The 18,268-nt window shown below is 44.3% G+C and overlaps 1 protein-coding gene across 1 annotated transcript; it reads right to left on the reverse strand.

Moving 5' to 3' along the window:
* Positions 1-611: 611 nt before the first annotated feature.
* EMC7 (ER membrane protein complex subunit 7) lies at positions 612-15,559 on the reverse strand. The gene is made up of 5 exons (XM_049789809.1): positions 15,318-15,559; positions 9,155-9,274; positions 2,906-3,044; positions 2,145-2,225; positions 612-1,069 (listed from the first exon to the last, which is right to left on the reverse strand). The coding sequence occupies exons 1-5, from the start codon at positions 15,548-15,550 to the stop codon at positions 917-919; spliced, it is 726 nt and encodes a 241-aa protein (XP_049645766.1). The 5' UTR covers positions 15,551-15,559; the 3' UTR covers positions 612-916.
* Between the last annotated feature and the right edge of the window lie 2,709 nt (positions 15,560-18,268).

Below are 18,268 nucleotides of genomic sequence, written 5' to 3' on the forward strand. Positions count from 1 at the left end.
AAAAAAGTTATCTGTGCTGGGTTGGGAGTCCATGTACTTTGCATGCAGGAGGCCTGGATTTAATCCTTGACACGACACGGTCCTGAGCATCTCTGGGGGCAAGGCCAGAGTACCATGTTGGAGTGGCCGAGCACCTTTAGGTGCCCCAAATGGGAAAGATAAGGTTCTCCCACTGTGGTACTTTTCTTCTCTGGCCATTCATTCACTGTTGTTATCTGTGCTTCCCAAGCACAGATTAGAACTCATCTCTGTGTCTTACCTTGAAACAAAGCACAAAGCTTTCACAAATAGTGAATACCATACACAGAAACCAGAACTGAAAAAGGGTTATGCATATTTTAATATTCTACAACTAATTTTAATCAGGAAAAACTAAAGCTACCTAAGGAAAACAGTCCTTATACTTCAAATAGTGGGTCACGTTAAATGGCAGAGTCGGGGTAACAAGTTTTAAAGATCTGGATATACAAAAATCATAGTGCACGCTGCTCTATAATTATCAACCAACCTTTTTGGACAGGAAAGGTGAATTTCAAGACTCATTTAAACAAACAACAAAAAAACTGTGAGAAATAAAATAAACACCAAAAAACAGCCAAGATAGTTTAACTCTGTGTTAAGACTTACTTTAATATAATGTATAGTTTTTCATATAATTTATTAACGTCATTTTCTATAGGACACTGTAATTAATTCAGTGACATCATATTGACCTCATACAGACCAAGATGAAAGCTGTATCCTCTTGTGTACCAAGTACAAAACATGTGCTCACAACTTATCACACACAACAGTTATCAGAGCCCGACTCTCAGGATGACTCAAGCTGACAGTCACTGCTTCACACAATTTCCCTCGACTGGAATGCCACCCAGGACTGCCATGTTTGTGCAAACGCCTGCTCCACGACACCTGACTACCTCCTTTTACCAGCTCCACTTTTGCCGGCCTTACTGCTGCCACTGCTAGATTTGCCAGATGACTTTGAGGAGAAGAGTCTTGTCATAAACTCTGAAACATCAGGTAATTCATGGTTGGAATTCAGCATGTTCATTGATTGTTCCATCTCCTGTACCAAGACAAAGTACAAAGATGATGAAAGATATGAAAGGCATTGTGATCCTTCAAGTCTTTTTTTTTTTTGGCAGGAAGGGGGCACACCTAGTAAGGCTCAGGACTTACTTCTGACTCTGTGTTCAGAGATCAGGGGACTGTATGTGATATTGGGGACCGAACCTGGGTAAGTTGCATGCAAGGCAGGTGTCCTACCCATTGTACTATCATTCTCACTCTGAGTGACAGTACCAGTCTTTTTTTTTTTTCCAAATGTTTCCCCAACCTTTTCCCTTCCCTCTGCAACGACCAGGAAGACTGACTGGCACATCCTCTTGACGATCATGCTTGCATTTAGTTGTCATGCTTGTTAGGCACTGCACATCAGGTTGTGGTGCTTATACAACTTGGCTGTGGTACACTTGGCAAACAGTTGTAAAGCAGAAAGAGCAGAGGGTTGATGGTACCGAAGATCAAACTCAAAACTTTACATTGCAAGGCAGGTACTCGAAGTCAACAAAGTGTCACCCCACTCCTTTTTGTTTTTCAAATCCATTAACTAAACTAGCACTTCCACCAAGAAAAGGGGTTATGGTGTGCTTTGCGAGCTATCAGCACACAGCTTTATGAAGTAAGAGATTAAGATTTGCCTTGGATACAGCTGACCATTTCCATCCTTGGCACCAAATGGTCCCTGGAGCACTAGGAAGAAACCCCTCATCAGAGCCAAGAGAAGCCTCTGAGCACTGCCAGGTGTGTCCTCTGCCTGCCCCATCCCCCAAGAAAACCTTAAGGGATCGGTGTCTTCAAGGATCTCACCAGGTCCAAAATGCTGTTGAGAGGATAAAAATCGTATCATGTTTCAAATGTAAAAGTTGTACTATTTTGGAGAAATTCTGTCAAAAAGTAATACTTATTACCTCTGCTCAAAAAGAATCCATGTCTTGGGGCTCAAATATCCTGAGCATTGCCAGGTGTGGGGGGATGTGAAGGAGAAGTGAAGAAGGGAAGAGGGGAAGAGGGAGAAGGAGAGAGAAAAATAAACAAGTAATTCTAAATCAGAATGTTTCAGGAATTTGTGATCAGCTTACCCGTCTCATATCAGGATCGCTGGTATTGACTACTTTGGGCAGAAGGACAAATATCAATAATGGGAGGATCATCATCATAACCTGTGGAAGTCAATAAAATTTAGAGAATGTTTCTCCCAGTTGTTAACAGTATCACAAAATCCACACTTAACATCAAAAATCAAATTAGAAATTCAAACGATGTCTACAGAATGAAACTGGAAGCAACCACCTAAACTCTACTAAATTTGTCCTATCAATAGCACAGTCCTCCTCGATCCCTGTTGTACAGTTTAAAAATCTCATCTCTGCATGCTTGAATTTTAGGCTTCCTTCTTTCATATTTATGACACCTACAGTTTTGTGAACTCAACAGTTTTGATAAACGAAAGCTTTGTAAACTATTTCACTTTTGGGGGAGACAGAGGGGAAAAGGGGATCTCTCAGTTAAATTGCTGAAACTATCTCTCTGACCCCACAACGGTGCATCTAATACATTTAATAGGAGAGACCTCAATGTGTGTGACTTCTTGTAATCTCTTCTAGGTGAATTTTAAATAATTCAATTTTAGTTATCCAACTTATGTTTCACATTTCAGCGACAAATAACAGGCAATTCTCACTCTATTCTTTTCACCATTTCCAAAGCAACTATTAAATTTTTCTAAAATTCAGCAACTATTGGCAAGTGTCCTTTCATCCAACACTGGAGTCAAGGAGCTTTTGAATACCGGGAAGCACATGTAGAGATTAGCAAATGCTTTCCACAGACAGATACGTACCATTGGGTTCATGAGGAAGTCTGTCCAGCCCCACAACTCTCTTTTAATAAAGTAAGAAGGTGGGCCGGAGGACTTCATTTGGAGAGGGTAGGGCAGTCGGACTACTTCTGACGTTTTGATGTAATTCACGTATCTTGCTCTAGGAAAGCAACATTAAAATACCATCAATAATTCTGTTTAAAATGATCATATAAAAACTTTCCTATCATGTATAAGTGATGCACTATAATTAGAATTAACATTTCCAAAATGCTTTGGCACCAAATCGGATTCAAGTATTATTATCAATATGTCTAAAATATTTAACAAGACGTAGGTATGGAACAAAACGTAGACTTGGAAACAACAGGCCTACTTTTTACTTGCAGTTATTATTACCTAGATCAGACAATCTTGTTTGTTGCCGTTTTCTGCTTTATTTTGTTTTCTGTTTTGTCTTTGGCAACACCAAGCAGAGCTGAGGACTTATTCCTGGCTCTGTGATCCAAGATCACTTCTGGTATTGCCAAATACTGGCCTGAATGTCTACACCCTTTCCACAAAAATACCCCACTAAATCAAAAAGTTCTTAAATAGTCTTCAAAGTCCACGGAGACAGCTCCACAGACCGAGCATATGCTGTGCGTGGGGTTGAGGGGGACATGACAGTTTCCATTCCCAGCACCTAATACACTCCCAACCACATATAGGTATACAGCCAGGTATAGGCCCCAAAAATCATTCAGCTCCAAAGCTCTTCAATTATATTTAATAAGAATACCTGCAACAGCATCATATTTGTAAATTATTACAAATAAAATTTAATTACAAATTAAAATTAAAACGCTGTACTTTGTATGAGATAACCAATTGATCATGAAATTGGGTATATAGAGATACAATTGGATACATTATGGGATAAACTCTTATTTTCAACTGTGTCTGACAGGAAAAAGTTATGATTTTAGAAACACTTGCAACAGTGTTATAGGTAACAGAAAATATTAATTTTAATCAAGACTTTGATATTTGGACACATTTCAGATTGACTTTTTGAAAATTCCCTCTTCTATCATTTCCTTCTGAAATTTCTATTAGACATATGCAGTACATTTTCTTCTTTACTCCACATTCTGTTACATTCTCACTTTCAGTGTCTATCCCTTAACTTTACAGATATTTGGTAATTTTGGTTTTTTTTTTTTGTTTTTTTTTTTATTTTTGGGCCACACCCGGTAATGCTCAGGGGTTACTCCTGGCTATGTGCTCAGAAGTTGCTCCTGGCTTGGGAGACCATATGGGACACCGGGGGATCGAACCGAGGTCCGTCCAAGGCTAGCGCAGGCAAGGCAGGCACCTTACCTTTAGCGCCACCGCCCGGCCCGATTTTGGTTTTTTTTTTTCTGATTTATTTTAGTTTGGTCAAGGACCATTGCTGGCTCTGGGAGGGGAGAGTCACTCCTGGATGCGCTTGGGTGACCAAGTGATGAGGGAGATCGATTTCCCACTTGCAAAGCATGTGCTCAATTGGTTGGTTGTTCTCTCTGGCGACTTATTGTTTTAACCACCTTTCAGTTTATTAAACATGTTCAGCTGCTTAACACACACTGAGCATTGTATTCTGATGTCTGTATATTCTGTAGAGGTTTTATTTTGCAAACACAAATGATCCATTTTTTTGCTTTTGTTTTGGGGCCATACCTTGCGATACTCAGAGGTTACCTCTAGCTCTGCACTCAGGAATTACGCCTGGCGGATTTGGGAGACCATATGTGATGCTGGGGGATAGAACTCAGATCAGTTGCATGCAAAGTAAACACCTTACCCGCTGTATTATCACTTTGGACCTCATCAATTATCAATTTAAAAATATATATACAGGGGCCGGCACGGTGGCGCTAGAGGTAAGGTGCCTGCCTTGCCTGCGCTAGCCTAGGATGGACCACGGTTGGATCCCCGGCATCCCATATGGTCCCCCAAGCCAGGAGCGACTTCTGAGCACATAGCCAGGAGTAACCCCTGAGTGTCACCGGGTGTGGCCCAAACCCCCCCCCAAATATATACACATAGACACACACACAAATTTCTTTCTTTCTTTCTTTCTTTTTTTGCTTTTTGGGCCACACCCAGTGACGTACTCCTGGCTATGCGCTCAGAAATCGCTCCTGGAGGGGTCGGAGAGGTAGCTCAGCGGTAGGGCAAGCCGCAGGGCAAGCAGCTGACCCAGGACCAACAGTGGTTCGAATCCCGTATAGTCACCCGTGCCTTCCAGGAGTAACCCCTGAGTGCTGCTGGGTGTGACCCAAAAACAAACAAACAAAAAAAATCGCTCCTGGCAGGGAGGACCATATGGGATGCCAGGGGATCGAACCGCGGTCCGTCCTAGGTTAGCTGTGTGCAAGGCAAACGTCCTACTGTTTGCACCACCGCTCCAGCCCTATTATTTTAATTTTTTTTCTTTTTTTTTTTTGGTTTTTGGGTCACACCCGGCGGTGCTCAGGGGTTACTCCTGGCTCTCTGCTCAGAAATAGCTCCTGGCAGGCACGGGGGACCATATGGGACACCGGGATTGGAACCAACCACCTTTGGTCCTGGATCGGCTGCTTGCAAGGCAAACGCCGCTGTGCTATCTCTCCGGGCCCTATTATTTTAATTTTTATTTCAATGTCTATATCCAATAATTTCATTATCTAAAGTTCTTGGAAATCAGGGGCCAGAGTGACAGTACAGGAGTTACGGTGCTTACCCTGCATGGGGCCAACTCCATTCTATCCCTGCACTTATGGTCCCCTGAGCATCGCTAGTAGTGAGCCCCAAGCACAGAGCCTGGATAAGCCCAGAGCACAGCTAGGTACAGCCCAAAATAATAAAAAAATGTCTTTAACATATATAAGTTTAAAATGTATCCGTCTGACCCCTAGCCAGAAGCTTTCAGCTCTTATATAAAAATGTCATGAATTACTAGGTTTATATTTGACATAGAATTAAGTGTATGTAGGTATGTGTATATATAGACACACACACATGCTTATATCCATGTCTAAATCTTCAGGTCTCTAAAAAGACATAAGGAAACCAATGCCTAATGATGTCTATTTACTTTGAAATAACTAGTATTCCATAAAGAAACAATTAATGGGGGCCGGCGAGGTGGCGCTAGAGGTAAGGTGTCTGCCTTGCAAGCGCTAGCCAAGGAACGGACCACGGTTCGATCCCCCGGCGTCCCATATGGTCCCCCCAAGCCAGGGGCAATTTCTGAGCGCATAGCCAGGAGTAACCCCTGAGCATCACCGGGTGTGGCCCAAAAACCAAAAATAAAAAAAAAAAAAAAAAAAAAAAAAAAAAAAAAAAAGAAACAATTAATGAAAGGCGGGGAAAAACTGAGGATACTGGTGGTAGGAGACATACACTGGGAAAGGTGGTAAAAAGATGAGTGTATGACTAAAACTCAATCATCAACAACTAGGTAATTATCTTGCGGTAGTACAATTAAAATTTTATTAATTAAAAAGTTATCTTCCAAAAAAAATCAACGAGGAGGCAGGGATATATTACTCAGCAACAAAAAATAAATATTTAAGTATAAATACATATAAACTTATAATATATATATATATATAGGTTGGAGAAAGAGAACAAGGGTTAAGTACATGTATTGCAAGCAGCTAATCACAGTTCAATCCCAAAGTTACGCATCACCAGACATGCTGAGTACAACCATTACAACCCATAATCCCCAGTACCACAGAGCTGGAGAAGCGCTGTATCCTTGCACCCCGCATTCAACCATCAGCAGGGCTGGCGAAGGATTGCTGGCAAGAACCCTGGGGCTCCTGAGCAACGCTTGGGAAACACCCCACCGAAATGAAGATTATAGAAGTCAGGGAGACAGCACAAAGGACCGAATGACACCCTTTACGACAGAGCCAACTTCCAGCCGCAGAGCGCCATCTGGTTGGCCCTGACAGTTGTCATGGCACTGAGATGTAGCATTCCGTATTTAAGCATTGAGCTGTCCAGAATTCTTTTACTTGAAAGCATATGTTCATCGACTTAATTCTAAGGCTTTTTCCTAATTTGCCAGCCTCTAATAATATGCTTTTCTTTTTGGGGGGAGGGCACACCCATTTGATGCTCAGGAGTTACTCCTGGCTCTGCACTCAGAAATTGCTCCTGGCTTGGGGGACCATAAGGGATGCCAGTGGATCGAACTGCGGTTCGTCCTAGGCTAGCGCTAGCAAGACAGACACCTTACCTCCAGTGCCACCGCTCTGGCCCCCTAATATGCTTTTCTGTTTATTATCATGATCCTTACTTTGAGATACTCTACAATGTAATCTATCATTTTCCCTAGAAAGATCAAAATTTCCCCATAGACTAAATACTTAGAAAAAAATACTACAGCTTCTTATGCATTCTGGAATCTTCAGTTTGAGAACATTAGTAGACATTAATAGATGCTCACAGATGTGAGCAGTACAGAACAGCATCAAACTGAGATGACACGAGGAAGATCTGACTTTGGAAAATGGTTTGCTTAGACTAACCCACATTATGACTATAGCAATAAAGTTTGCAATGCTTTATTCATTTTTATGAGTGTAAGGGTCACACATGGCGGCGCTCAGGGGTGACTCCTTGTTCTGAACCAGGAAGTCATTCCTGGCAAGCTTGGGGGACCACCTGGGATGCTGGGGATCTGTCTGTCTGATCTGGGTCTGTCCCAGGTTGGCCGCATGCAAGGCAAACGCCCTACCACTGTGCTATCACTCCAGCCCCTATGAGTGTAAAACTTTATTTTATTTAATTTTTGGTTTTTGGGCCATACCCAATCCAGTGATGCTTAGGGGTTAGTTACTCCTGGCTATGTGCTCAGAATCACTCCTGGCTTGAGGGACCATATGGGATGCCGGGATCAAACTGAGGTCCATCCTAGATCAGCTGCGTGAAAGGCAAATGACTACCACTGCGCTATTGCTCCGGCCCTGTGTGTAAAAGTTTTGAGTAGTTTTTTTGTTTTGTTTTCTTTTTTTTGGGGGGGGGAGGGGCTTGGGCTACACCCGGTGACACTCAGGGGTTACTCCTGGCTATGCACTCAGGAATCGTTTCTGTCTTGGGCACCATATGATCAACAGGGGATCAAACTATGGTCTGTCCTAGGTTGATGCACGCAAGGCAGACACCCTACCACTTGCATCACATCACCACTCCAGCCCCTTTTGAACAGTTCTGATGTAACTTGATTTCAGAGATTTTAAAATAAACTTGTGGAGGGGGGAATAAACCTACAAAAATTTCCAGATCAACATACAAATACACATTAAGAGGAATTATTAAAATAACCCAGCTCAGGGGCCAGAGCGATAGCAGAGCAGTAGGGCATATGCCTTGCACGTGGCAACTCGGGATGGATCCGGGTAAGAAAAAGTTTCTGATAATTGCTGGGTATGGCCCTAAACAAGGAAAAACAGCTAAGAAATAGTAAGTCTAATTTAGAAAAGTTAAAATATTTCCAACTAATGATAACTTTTAGGGTTTTTGGTCCATAGTAAACAATCTTACCTCTTTCCTTTATTATATTAGAAACTTCAAAATGGGGTTGGAGCAATAGCACAGCGGTAAGGCATATGCCTTGCACGCAGCCAACACAGGACAGACCCCGGTTTGAATCCTGGCATCCCATATAGTCCCCTGAGCCTGCCAGGAGCGACTTCTGAGTGCAGAGCCAGGAGTAACTCCTGAGTGCCACCAGGTGTGACCCAAAAACAAACAAACAAAAAAAGAAACTTCAAAATAAAATTTAAGCCGGAGTAAGGCCAGAGCAGTAGCACAGCAGGCAGGGCATTTGCCTTGCATGTGGCCGACCTGGGTTCAATCTCTGGCATCCCATATGGTCTCCAAGCCTGCCAAGAGTAATTTCTGAGCGCAGAGCCAGGAGTAACCTTGAGCACTACCAGGTGTGGCCCAAAAACATATTTAAGCCAGAGCAAGTCTAAATTCAATTTAGTGTATTAGCGCTGCTAGGAGGCTTTGGCTATTTTAAGCAATACCTTTACTTTAAATAAACTTTTCGTCACTATGTGCCTTAAATATTTCTGTGAAATGACTGTAATTCACTTTGACCACAACAAAAATGAAAAAATAAACTTTTCAACCATAACTAAAAACTACAAAAGAAATCCACAATATACTTAATCATACATCGCTACATAATACATAGCTCTCTAATCTAAATTCTGATAAAAAAAAAATTAAATCTGGTGCTCTCACCTCATTTTTCCTTTTGAGGTAATATCCACTCGGACAGGATCAAACTTATATGCTGGAGAAATGACTTCTACTACGTAAGATCCAGACGGTATATCATGAACCACAAAACTCCCATCTGTCCTGGAAAAATGAAAACAGTCAGTCTCCTGTTCACAGCTTATTCTAGTGTTTTAAATTGTATGAACTCAGGATTTAAGCCCCACCCCAACCTGACCCTAGCAGAAAAACACAGACGTCCTCAAAACCAGCAGAGCTGGGGCCGACGAGGTGGCGCTAGAGGTAAGACGCCAGGTCAATCAAACCCAGGTCCATCATGGGTCAGCTGTGTGCTGACCACTGTGCTATCTCTCCGGCACCAGGAGTCTAGTTTCTTACACTACAGAAATGTCTTCATGGAAAGTCTCAATATACAGTATTGCTACAAAATTAGGGTTTGAATTTTGCCAAAGTCTAAACAATTGGCAGGCTTAGGTCACACTGTGTGGTGGGTGGGGGGCTATTCTTGGCTTTGTTCTGAGGAGTGACCTTGGACAGTGCTCAGGACTATATGAGGTTCTGGAGGTTAAATCCAGGGTCCTGGCCATTGCAGCTGCAGCCACAAGAAGTGGCTTACTTCACCTAACACTTTCTTTTTCTAGTGAAGCTTTTTTTTTTTTTTTGGCGCGGGGGAGGGGGGCGGGGGCCACAGTCAGCAGTTCAGGGACCACACTTGGCAGTGCTTGGGAAACTATCTGGGATGGCAGAGATTCAATCAGGGACGACCATGTGCAAGGCACATACCTTACCCACTACACTATCTCTTTGGCCCAAGCAAATATTTTTTTGTTTGTTTGTTTTTGTGTCACACCCATAGCACTCAGGGTTTACTCCTGGCTCCATCCACGCTCAGAAATCACTCCTGGCAGGCTTGTGGGACTATATGGGATGCCTGGATTTGAACCACCGACCTTCTGCATGGAAGGCAAACGCCTTATCTCCATGCTATCTCTCTGGCCCCACCAAGCAAATATTTTCATTGAAAGAAATTTAGAGAAATTTGAGGGAAGAGAGAGAGAAACAAGTGTTCAAGAGAGAGCACAGGCTTCTCTAGAGGGGAAAAGCCTTGCCTAACAATTTCTTAATTTAAAATGGCTTTTCAAAAAATCATTAAAATTTGTTTTGTTTTATGGGCCACACTTGCTGGTGCTCAGAAATCACTCTAGGCAAGCTTGGGGAACCATCTAGGATGCCAGAGATCAAACCTGGGTCAGTTGCCCTGCCCATGTGATATCAGTCTGGCCCCATAATTTACATTTTTCATCTTGCTTTGGTCACTTTTCTAATATAAGATAATAAAGTATTGTCTTTTTTTGGGGGGGTCCACATTCGGTGACACTCAGGGGTTCCTCCTGCCTATGCGCTCAAAAATCGGTCCTTGGCTTAGGGGAACATATGGGACGCCGGGGATCAAATAGTCTGTCCTAGGTTAGCGCATACAAGGCAAAAAGCTCGAGCCAGTTTTGTTTTGTTTTGTTTTTAACAGGTAGTTCCCATCTGCTTAGGTCACATTTTAACCAGATCTAAGTTTAAAATGTTCACATTGTAAAACAAAAACAAAAAAAAAAAAATAGAAAAGGGGCCGGAGAGATAACATGGAGGGTAAGGTGTTTGCCTTTCATGCAGAAGGTCATCGGTTCGAATCCCGGCGTCCCATATGGTCCCCTGAGCCTGCCAGGAGCGATTTCTGAGCATGAAGCCAGGAGTAACCCCTGAGCGCTGCCAGGTGTGACCCAAAAAACAAAAAACAAAAACAAAACAAAAAAAAAAATGTTCACATTGTTAAAAACCACTTATATTTTGCTTAGTGAATTCTAAACTTAGAAATCCAAGAGGGGCCGGCGTGGTGGCGCTAGAGGTAAGGTGTCTGCCTTGCCAGCGCTAGCCTAGGATGGACCGAGGTCCGATCCCCCTGGCGTCCCATATGGTCCCCCCAAGCCAGGGGCAATTTCTGAGCACATAGCCAAGAGTAACCCTTGAGTGTTACCGGGTGTGGCCCAAAAACCAAAAGAAAAGAAATCCATCCAAGCAAGAACTGATTTTTTTTTTTAGGATACCACTTTTTATTTAGTATTATTTTGGGCCATACCTGGTAGTGCTCAGGGTTACTCTTGGCTCTGCACTCAGGAATCACTCCTGGTATGTTCAGGGGACCATAAGGGTTGGCAAAGATGAAATCTGGCTCAGCTGTGTGCAAGGCAAATGACCGATATGCTGTGCTATTGCTAAAGCCCCTACAGCTGGTAATTTTGGGCCAGAGAGAGAACAGAACAGCTAGGGCACTTGCCTTGCATGTGGTCAACCTACATTTAATCCCTAGTTCCCCAGATGGCTCCTGAGTCCCTACAGCAATGATCCCAGAGCACTGTTGGATGGGGCCTAAAAGCAAAACAAAAAGCTGATCATGTCACATTAACAGATCAAAATAATAGTCCTTATCATTATTGAGCCCTCTCACAGTTATGGAATAATTGATCCTAAGACATTTACAGTAGTCATTGAAAGATAATTGCTCTTTGCTGCTTCAAAAATCAAGCTATCCTAAAACAGATTTGAAATTTAAAAAAATGTTATTTCTTTTTTTCAGGCCACACCATTTGATGCTCAGGGGTTACTCCTGGCTAAAGCGCTCAGAAACTGCCCCTGGCTTGGGGGGACCATATGGGATGCTGGGGGATCGACCCGTGGTCTTTCCTTGGCTAGTGCTTGCAAGGCAGACACCTTACCTCTAGCGCCACCTCGCCGCCCCCCCCCCAAAAAAAATGTTATTTCTAAGGTGGAAGCCTCCAAATGCAGATCGACACTCCACCCTTCTGATCCCAGACTAAACGGAGGGAAGAAAATTAGTCTGTTTAGTATTTTACCTTATTCAGTACATTTCCCTCCTGGCTCTCCCCCTGGCTGTGTAAAGGGACAGTGCTCCTCTAAGGCAGTCCCTTCTTCCATTCTAGGTTCCAAAATCTTTATTATAACAATCCTTTTTTTTTTTGGGAGGGGGCAGACCTGGCAGCACTCAGGGGTTACTCCTGGCTCTGAGCTAAAATGTTACTCTTGGCTTGGGAACCATATGGGATGCCAGAAATTGAACCCGGGTCTCTCCCGGGTCAACTGTGTGCAAGGCAACTGCCCTACTGCTGTGCTACCACTCCAGCTCTAACAATCTTATTTAATTACAACAGTATGTTATAAGTCTTTAGTTTTATTATAACTGAATATTTAAGCTTGAAGGTACAAACCGTAATCCTATACCATGACTATATTGTTTAATTTTTCATTAACTTATCTAGAATATCTTCTGCATTTAAAAAAATTTGGGTTGGGCCACACTTGGCAGTGCTCAGGGCATATTCTTGGCTCTGTCCACAGGGCAGCAGACTTGGGGGACCATATGTGGTTCCTAGGTTGGCTGTGGTCAAACCTGGGTTGGTTGTGTACAGGAAAGCACCTACCTCTCTAGCCCCCCTCTTTTTTTTTTTTTTTTTTTTTTTTGGTTTTTGGGCCACACCTGGCGGTGCTCAGGGGTTACTCCTGGTTGTCTGCTCAGAAATAGCTCCTGGCAGGCACGGGGGACCATATGGGTCACCGGGATTCGAACCAACCACCTTTGGTCCTGGATCAGCTGCTTGCAAGGCAAACACTGCTGTGCTATCTCTCTGTCCCCCCCCTTTTCTTTTTAATAGAAGACACTCCTGGTGATGCTCAGCCTGGTACTCAGTCCAGGGGTTTGGGGAGAGGGGTGGTCTGGGCAAGGGGATACTTGCAGTGTCAGTGATTAAACCATAGCAACATAAATGTTGGACTTGTGTTCTACCACTTGAGCCAGATCCCTGGCCCTTTCTGATACTTGATGACACACTGCCAGATATATTTTAAAACATTTGTCCAGGATCACAAAATGAGTGTGTATGTATGTATAAATACATACATACACACACACATACATACACATACATATGTCATATAATGACTAGGCAGTGCTCTCTGGCCCCAAGATAACAAATTCTATAATAATTTCTGGGTGGTTTGTGGGCCACACAGCAGTGCTCAGGCATTAATCCAGATTGTGTTCTGGGGTTACCCTTGAAGGTGTTTCGGGTATTATGCCAGGGACTAAACCAGAATTGGTCATGGGAAGGCAAGCACCTTAAAGCCTACATACTATGCCTGGTTCTACATTAATAATTAAATTGGCTTTGCCAGAGAGACAGAAGCAGGTAGGGTGCTTGCCCTGCAGAGTGCTAACCCAGTGATTCCTGAGTACAGGCCAGGAATAAGCCCTGAGTATATTCGGCATAGTCCATAAACAAAACAAAATAAAATAAAAATAATAATAGTAAAGGTTTTAAGGTACCTGCCTTGCACATAGTAGGCTTCTGCTAGATCTAGGCTTTAGTGACACCATGACCACCACTGAAAGACCATCTTCAGACCAGATTTTAATTATGACACTCACGATGAACATTTACTAATTTAAGTTGAAATTCTCATTTTAGGGCCAAGGAGATAATAAGACAGGTAAGTCACTTGCTGAGGCTGTAGTAGACCAGGGTTCTATTCTCAGGGCTCCATATGTTTCCGTAAGCTCTACCAGGAGTGATCTCTGGGTGCAGAGCCAGGAATAATCCCTGAGCATAGCTGGTTATGGTCCCCAAGCAAGCAAACAATTTTTTTTTTATTTTAAAGGCAATTGGAAGATGTGGATCTGTACAAATCAGATTTATAATTAAATATCCACATTTAAATTGTCTTTTTCAGTTACCACTTGCTGAAGTACTAATCTACCAACCACCCCTATTGTTTTCGGCTTACAATTTCAATTTCAAGACAGCGATTCACTTTGTATAACCCACTGTGTATTTAGGTTTAAAACCTCCTACCTGTTCCTAAATGTCTTTAAAAAGCAAGGTGCTGCAGAATTAAGAGTGCTAATTAATTCATATCTCAACATAGTCTGGCATTCCCTGTCTACTAACAGCTCGAACAGACAACAAGAAGTAGCCAAAAAGGGAGGAACTCTCGTTTTATATAAACGCCAGGTGCAAATCCCTGGATGAACTTAAGTGAAAAAGAACAATCCCACCTCCAGCTTAAAAAAGCAAAAAAAGAAAAAGAAAAGTGCTTTGATTAGGGACTTGAGGGCCCATTAATTTCAGAGGCAGCGACATTAGCCTCCCGCTTGTCATCACCAGCAGCCCCGGGAGGGTTTGGAGAATTCCCACTTGCTTTGCCTCTTTCTGCACATCACCAAGCGACCCAAAGATAGATCGGAATGCTCAAGCGGCCGGATTCCAGGGCGACGAGAAAAGCAAAGGAAAGCATTCAGTGAGCGTGAAATAGGGGTTCACTTCTCCCTGGAAAGGGGGGGGCCCAAGGGCAGCTCTTTTTCCTTTTGCCCCTGGTGGTTGGCTAAAGCAGCATGGAAGAGGGGGGGTCGGAGAGATGGTAAATCCAGCTGCTAAGACTAACACTTGGGTCTTGCTTGCCATAGGTAAGATGCACGAGCTGTGTGGGTTCCATCTTTTGGGGGGGGGGGTACCTAATGTAGGGGCACCCAGCTGAGTGACCCCTGGAGCTTAGTTAGAGCCAGAAGGCAAGGCCTGAGCAGCACCGGGTGTGGCCTGAGACCTAAATAAATAAATGAGTAGACAAACAAATAAATAAGACAGAAGAAAATCGACCCCCCCAAGGTCGTTTGGGAGCACTGTCACCCCCATTTGGGGGAGCACCCAGGGGCCACCTCCCTTAGCCCCAGTCCCTGAGACTTAACTAAATAAATGGATATGTCGATAAGTCAATAAATGGGATGGAAGAAAACCAACCCCCAAGACACCATCCATTCGTTGGGAGCACTGTCACCCCAGTTGGGGCGCACCAGGGGCCACCTGCCCCAGCCCCTGAGACCTAAGTAAACAAAGGATCAGATTGATCAATGAGTAAGTAAACAAACAAACAAGGAGACAGAAGAAGGCCGACCCCAAGGTCGTTGGGGAGCAGCGTCCCCCCTCAGCCCCACAGACGCCACTCAATCCAGTCATCACTGGGGCCGAAGGAAGCAGACCCCAAAGCACCATCCGTGCGTCTGGAGCCCCGCCACCCGAAAGTTTCGGGGAGCCCGCACCCGGCTCACTTGAGGAAGCCGACGTGCTCCTCGCCGTCCACCAGCACGCGCGCCCCCGACACCCAGTCCTGGGGCTTCACGCCGGGCACCACGGCGCGGCCCTCGATCTTGAAGCGGTCGCCGCCGCCGCCCGCCGCCTCGGGCGCGGCCCCGGGCCCCTCGGACGGGTGCGCGGCCCCGGGGAGCAGCGGCAGCAGCAGCGGCAGCAGCACGGCCAGGGAGCCCCACTGCGCGCCCGCCATGACAGCTGCTCTCCGCGGGCGGGCGGGCGGGTGAGCGGAAGTCCCGCCCCTTCCTGTCCCGAGAGTCGCAGAGAGTGCCGTCATCACTGCGCGCCGGGCCTGGCCAATCCGCTCGCGAGCGGGCGGGGACAGAGGCGGAAGTGAGTTCGTAGCCGCGCTCGCGATTGGCAGGGAGTCGTGTCCGTCAAAGGGAAAGGCTGGAGGCCCGCCCCCTAGCGGGTTGTTGCTGTCTCAGTCCCGGAAGTCTTGGGCCTCTAGGTAGGCCAGGATGCTGAGATGCTGAGATGCTGAGATGCTGGTGAGGGGCAGGGAGTCAAAGAAGTAAATGGGTGAAACCACCCAGAGGGGCCCCCGAATGAGGTGCAAAGGCCCCCTCAGGCGTGTTGGAAGACTCTGCGTGGAGAAGGGGTCCTAAAAGCACGACACCTCTTCTTTTTGTCTTTTTTCTTTGGTCATGACATGGGTTTTCTTCAACAATGAACATTTTTGATACAGTTGTTTTAATTGATACTTCATAAATATTATGATTAACCAAATAAGAAATCCAGATGAAGATGTGATGAAGAACCTTGGATTCCAGTTGAGGGAGACAGCTAGTTCACACCAATTCTAATAAAGAATAAAGAGTGTGGTGTGTACAGGTTAAAAAATAAGGATTATGATGAAATGATACTTAAATAAGATTGACTCGTAGAATAGAAATATGGGAATTTTCTTGGGCTTCCACGTTGCCCTCTCTGCTGCAGATCACTGAAGATCACTAAGAGCAGTACAGGCTTTGACCTGTCACTTTAGGGTTTGACTCCTGCAGAGTGACAATAATGGGGGCTCTGGGTGGGGTAGGAGGTGATGAGATAAAAGAGCCCAGAACATTCAGAGATGATGGAGGAGGAGGGTCTCAGCATCCTGGCCCATGTGGCCACACCCTGTTTCTGTTCCCCACATCTACAGCTGCTACTTACAGCCATGGTGTCTTTTCTGTAGATGTTATTTCTCCCTTCACATCTAGTCTCTGAAAGAAAGAAGCAGGGTTTGGAAAAGATGATCGTTCATAAGACCACCAAGAGCCATTAAAGATAACCAAACTAGGACATAAAATTTTATTTTCCAAAATGAAGACTTCTAAAACAAGCTTAAATCAAAACTGCTTCATTCGAAAGTTGGCAGGTTTTCCTTCACCTAACTTTGGTTTTCATGGTGACTGATGCCTTGTGTTCGGTTAGCTTCAGCATTAAAATCCCAGATAGGAGCTAGGGGCCACAGTGATAGCGCAGCGGTAGGGCATTTGCCTTGGCACGCAGCTGACCCAGGATGGACCTGGATTCAATATCAGGCATCCGGTATGGTCCCCCGATCCAGGAGCAATTTCTGATCTTAGAGCCAGGAGTAACCCCTGAATGTTACAGGGTACAGCCCCAAAACAGAACAAAACAAACAAACAAAAAACCAATAGAAGTTGGGAAGTTGACTTCATGTGGGGCAAAAATGATATGAGGATCTGCAGCAAACAGTAACTGAACCCTACATCCCTAGTTCTGACTCTCTCTTCCTCTACATTTTTTGTCCCTCACACCAAAATAATCAATTATTTGAACCCTTCAAATGCTATGCTTATACCTCCAATTAACATTAGAGAAACCTATCTAATATCTTAAGACAGAAATTCTGGGGCCGGGCGGTGGCGCTAAAGGTAAGGTGCCTGCCTTGCCTGCGCTAGCCTTGGACAGACCGCGGTTCGATCCCCCGGTGTCCCATATGGTCCCCCAAGCCAGGAGCAACTTCTGAGCACATAGCCAGGAGTAACCCCTGAGTGTTACCGGGTGTGGCCCAAAAACCAAAAAAAAAAAAAAAAAAAAAAAGACAGAAATTCTGTTTTATCTCGTTCTTTTCAAGTAGGCAATCAGCTACATAGGTATTCAACTTTAAATTAGATTAAGTTTGGGGCCAGAGTAACAGTACAATGGTAAGGTGCCTGCCTTGTACACTAAGATGTCCAGAGTTCAATCCTCGGCATTCCATAAGGTCCCTTGAGCTCACCAGGAGAAATCCCTGAGCACCTCTAGGTGTGGCACAAACCTATCCCTGCCACTTACAAAGTAAATGATTATTCATTTTAACCTATAGACTAATGCCTTAGAAAATAAACAGGTCAGGAGCAATAAATGTCTCAGCTTCTTTGAAGAAAAAAAAAAGTTCTTGGACAAGTTTGCAGCATGAGAGCAATAAATGTTTCAGCTTTTTTGCAGAAAAAAAGAAAAGAAACAGGTCAGAGAAATAGTACAGCAAGTAGAGTTCTTGCCTTGCACACAGCCTATGAGTTCAATCCTTGGTGTCTCATATAGCCCCCAAACACAACCAGAAGTGACTCCTGACTGTCTTAGAGCCAGGAGTAGCCCACTGAGCATCTCCAGGTGTGACTCCCCTGAACAAAACCAGATTTTAAATACAATAAAAGTTAAAGTATTTTACAAAAATTTTGTTTGCCCAGCTTTACACATTCTTTTGTTTTTTTCGTTTTTGGGCCACACCCGGCGGTGCTCAGGGGTTACTCCTGGCTGTCTGCTCAGAAACAGCTCCTGGTAGGCACGGGGGACCATATGGGACACCGGGATTCGAACCAACCACCTTTGGTCCTGGATCAGCTGCTTGCAAGGCAAACGCCGCTGTGCTATCTCTCCGGGCCCTACTTTACACATTTTCTTTTTTTATTATTTATTT

Source organism: Suncus etruscus, chromosome 16 (genome assembly GCF_024139225.1).
Source record: "Suncus etruscus isolate mSunEtr1 chromosome 16, mSunEtr1.pri.cur, whole genome shotgun sequence".
Taxonomy (NCBI): domain Eukaryota; kingdom Metazoa; phylum Chordata; class Mammalia; order Eulipotyphla; family Soricidae; genus Suncus; species Suncus etruscus.

What these genes read in the sequence shown, in the direction of transcription:
- EMC7 (XM_049789809.1), bottom strand. Translation starts at nt 15,550, where the DNA reads ATGGCGGGCGCGCAGTGGGGCTCCCTGGCCGTGCTGCTGCCGCTGCTG. An exon ending in ACCTCAAAAGGAAAAATGAG is followed by an intron (nt 3,045 to 9,154) that starts GTGAGAGCACCA and finishes TTGCTTTCCTAG; the next exon opens with AGCAAGATACGTGAATTACA. An exon ending in GCGATCCTGATATGAGACGG is followed by an intron (nt 1,070 to 2,144) that starts GTAAGCTGATCA and finishes GTCTTGGTACAG; the next exon opens with GAGATGGAACAATCAATGAA.